Source organism: Scomber japonicus, chromosome 14, assembly GCF_027409825.1.
Source record: "Scomber japonicus isolate fScoJap1 chromosome 14, fScoJap1.pri, whole genome shotgun sequence".
NCBI lineage: Eukaryota > Metazoa > Chordata > Actinopteri > Scombriformes > Scombridae > Scomber > Scomber japonicus.
The window spans coordinates 1,618,935-1,621,434 of NC_070591.1; the positions used below are offsets into that span (position 1 = coordinate 1,618,935).

Here is a 2,500-nt window from a genome sequence, read left to right on the forward strand (position 1 = left end):
ACAGTAAAAGTACTGCAGTATTATAGTGATGTAGTATGCAGTATTACAGTAAAAGTACTGCAGTATTATAGTGATGTAGTATGCAGTATTACAGTAAAAGTACTGCAGTATTATAGTGATGTAGTATGCAGTATTACAGTAAAAGTACTGCAGTATTATAGTGATGTAGTATGCAGTATTACAGTAAAAGTACTGCAGTATTATAGTGATGTAGTATGCAGTATTACAGTAAAAGTACTGCAGTATTATAGTGATGTAGTACGCAGTATTACAGTAAAAGTACTGCAGTATTATAGTGATGTAGTACGCAGTATTACAGTAAAAGTACTGCAGTATTATAGTGATGTAGTATGCAGTATTACAGTAAAAGTACTGCAGTATTATAGTGATGTAGTATGCAGTATTACAGTAAAAGTACTGCAGTATTATAGTGATGTAGTATGCAGTATTACAGTAAAAGTACTGCAGTATTATAGTGATGTAGTATGCAGTATTACAGTAAAAGTACTGCAGTATTATAGTGATGTAGTATGCAGTATTACAGTAAAAGTACTGCAGTATTATAGTGATGTAGTATGTAGTATTACAGTAAAAGTACTGCAGTATTATAGTGATGTAGTATGCAGTATTACAGTAAAAGTACTGCAGTATTATAGTGATGTAGTATGCAGTATTACAGTAAAAGTACTGCAGTATTATAGTGATGTAGTATGCAGTATTACAGTAAAAGTACTGCAGTATTATAGTGATGTAGTATGCAGTATTACAGTAAAAGTACTGCAGTATTATAGTGATGTAGTATGCAGTATTACAGTAAAAGTACTGCAGTATTATAGTGATGTAGTATGCAGTATTACAGTAAAAGTACTGCAGTATTATAGTGATGTAGTACTGCAGTATTACAGTAAAAGTACTGCAGTATTATAGTGATGTAGTATGCAGTATTACAGTAAAAGTACTGCAGTATTATAGTGATGTAGTATGCAGTATTACAGTAAAAGTACTGCAGTATTATAGTGATGTAGTATGCAGTATTACAGTAAAAGTACTGCAGTATTATAGTGATGTAGTATGCAGTATTACAGTAAAAGTACTGCAGTATTATAGTGATGTAGTATGCAGTATTACAGTAAAAGTACTGCAGTATTATAGTGATGTAGTATGCAGTATTACAGTAAAAGTACTGCAGTATTATAGTGATGTAGTATGCAGTATTACAGTAAAAGTACTGCAGTATTATAGTGATGTAGTATGCAGTATTACAGTAAAAGTACTGCAGTATTATAGTGATGTAGTATGCAGTATTATAGTGATGTAGTATGCAGTATTACAGTAAAAGTACTGCAGTATTATAGTGATGTAGTATGCAGTATTACAGTAAAAGTACTGCAGTATTATAGTGATGTAGTATGCAGTATTACAGTAAAAGTACTGCAGTATTATAGTGATGTAGTATGCAGTATTATAGTGATGTAGTATGCAGTATTACAGTAAAAGTACTGCAGTATTATGAGTGTGTGTGTGTGATGAAATGTGTGTAATGTCCTGTTAGCGCCCCCTACAGTCACAGTGACAGTCTCCCAGTGTGTCCGGTGTGTGTTGTCATGGTAACCAGGTGATGTGTCTCTGTCTCAGTTTAACTTCGTGGGGAGGATCCTCGGCCCCCGCGGCCTCACGGCGAAGCAGCTGGAGGCGGAGACAGGATGTAAGATCATGGTGCGAGGGAAAGGCTCCATGAGAGACAAGAAGAAGGTAACCACACACACACACACACACACACACACACACACACACACACACACACACACACACACACACACATACACATACACACACACACACCATGAGAGACAAGAAGAAGGTAACGACACACACACACACACACACACACACACACACACACACACACACACACACACACACACACACACACACACACATACACATACACACACACACACCATGAGAGACAAGAAGAAGGTAACCACACACACACACACACACACACACACACACACACACACACACACACACACACACACACACACACACACACACACACACACACATACACATACACACACACACACCATGAGAGACAAGAAGAAGGTAACGACACACACACACACACACACACACACACACACACACACACACACACACACACACACACACACACACACACACATACACATACACACACACACACCATGAGAGACAAGAAGAAGGTAACGACACACACACACACACACACACACACACACACACACACACACACATACACATACACACACACACACCATGAGAGACAAGAAGAAGGTAACGACACACACACACACACACACACACACACACACACACACACACACACACACTCACACACACACACACATACACATACACACACACACACCATGAGAGACAAGAAGAAGGTAACGACACACACACACACACACACACACACACACACACACACACACACACACACTCACACACACAC

The 2,500-nt window shown here is 38.2% G+C and overlaps 1 protein-coding gene across 1 annotated transcript in view; it reads left to right on the forward strand.

Moving 5' to 3' along the window:
* Positions 1–2,500, forward strand: part of LOC128373187 (protein quaking-B-like) — a 31,002-nt gene that overhangs the window by 17,959 nt on the left and 10,543 nt on the right. The window contains exon 3 of the mRNA XM_053333483.1: positions 1,636–1,752. Coding sequence (XP_053189458.1) covers positions 1,636–1,752 — 117 coding nt within the window. The remainder of the gene's footprint in view (positions 1–1,635; positions 1,753–2,500) is intronic.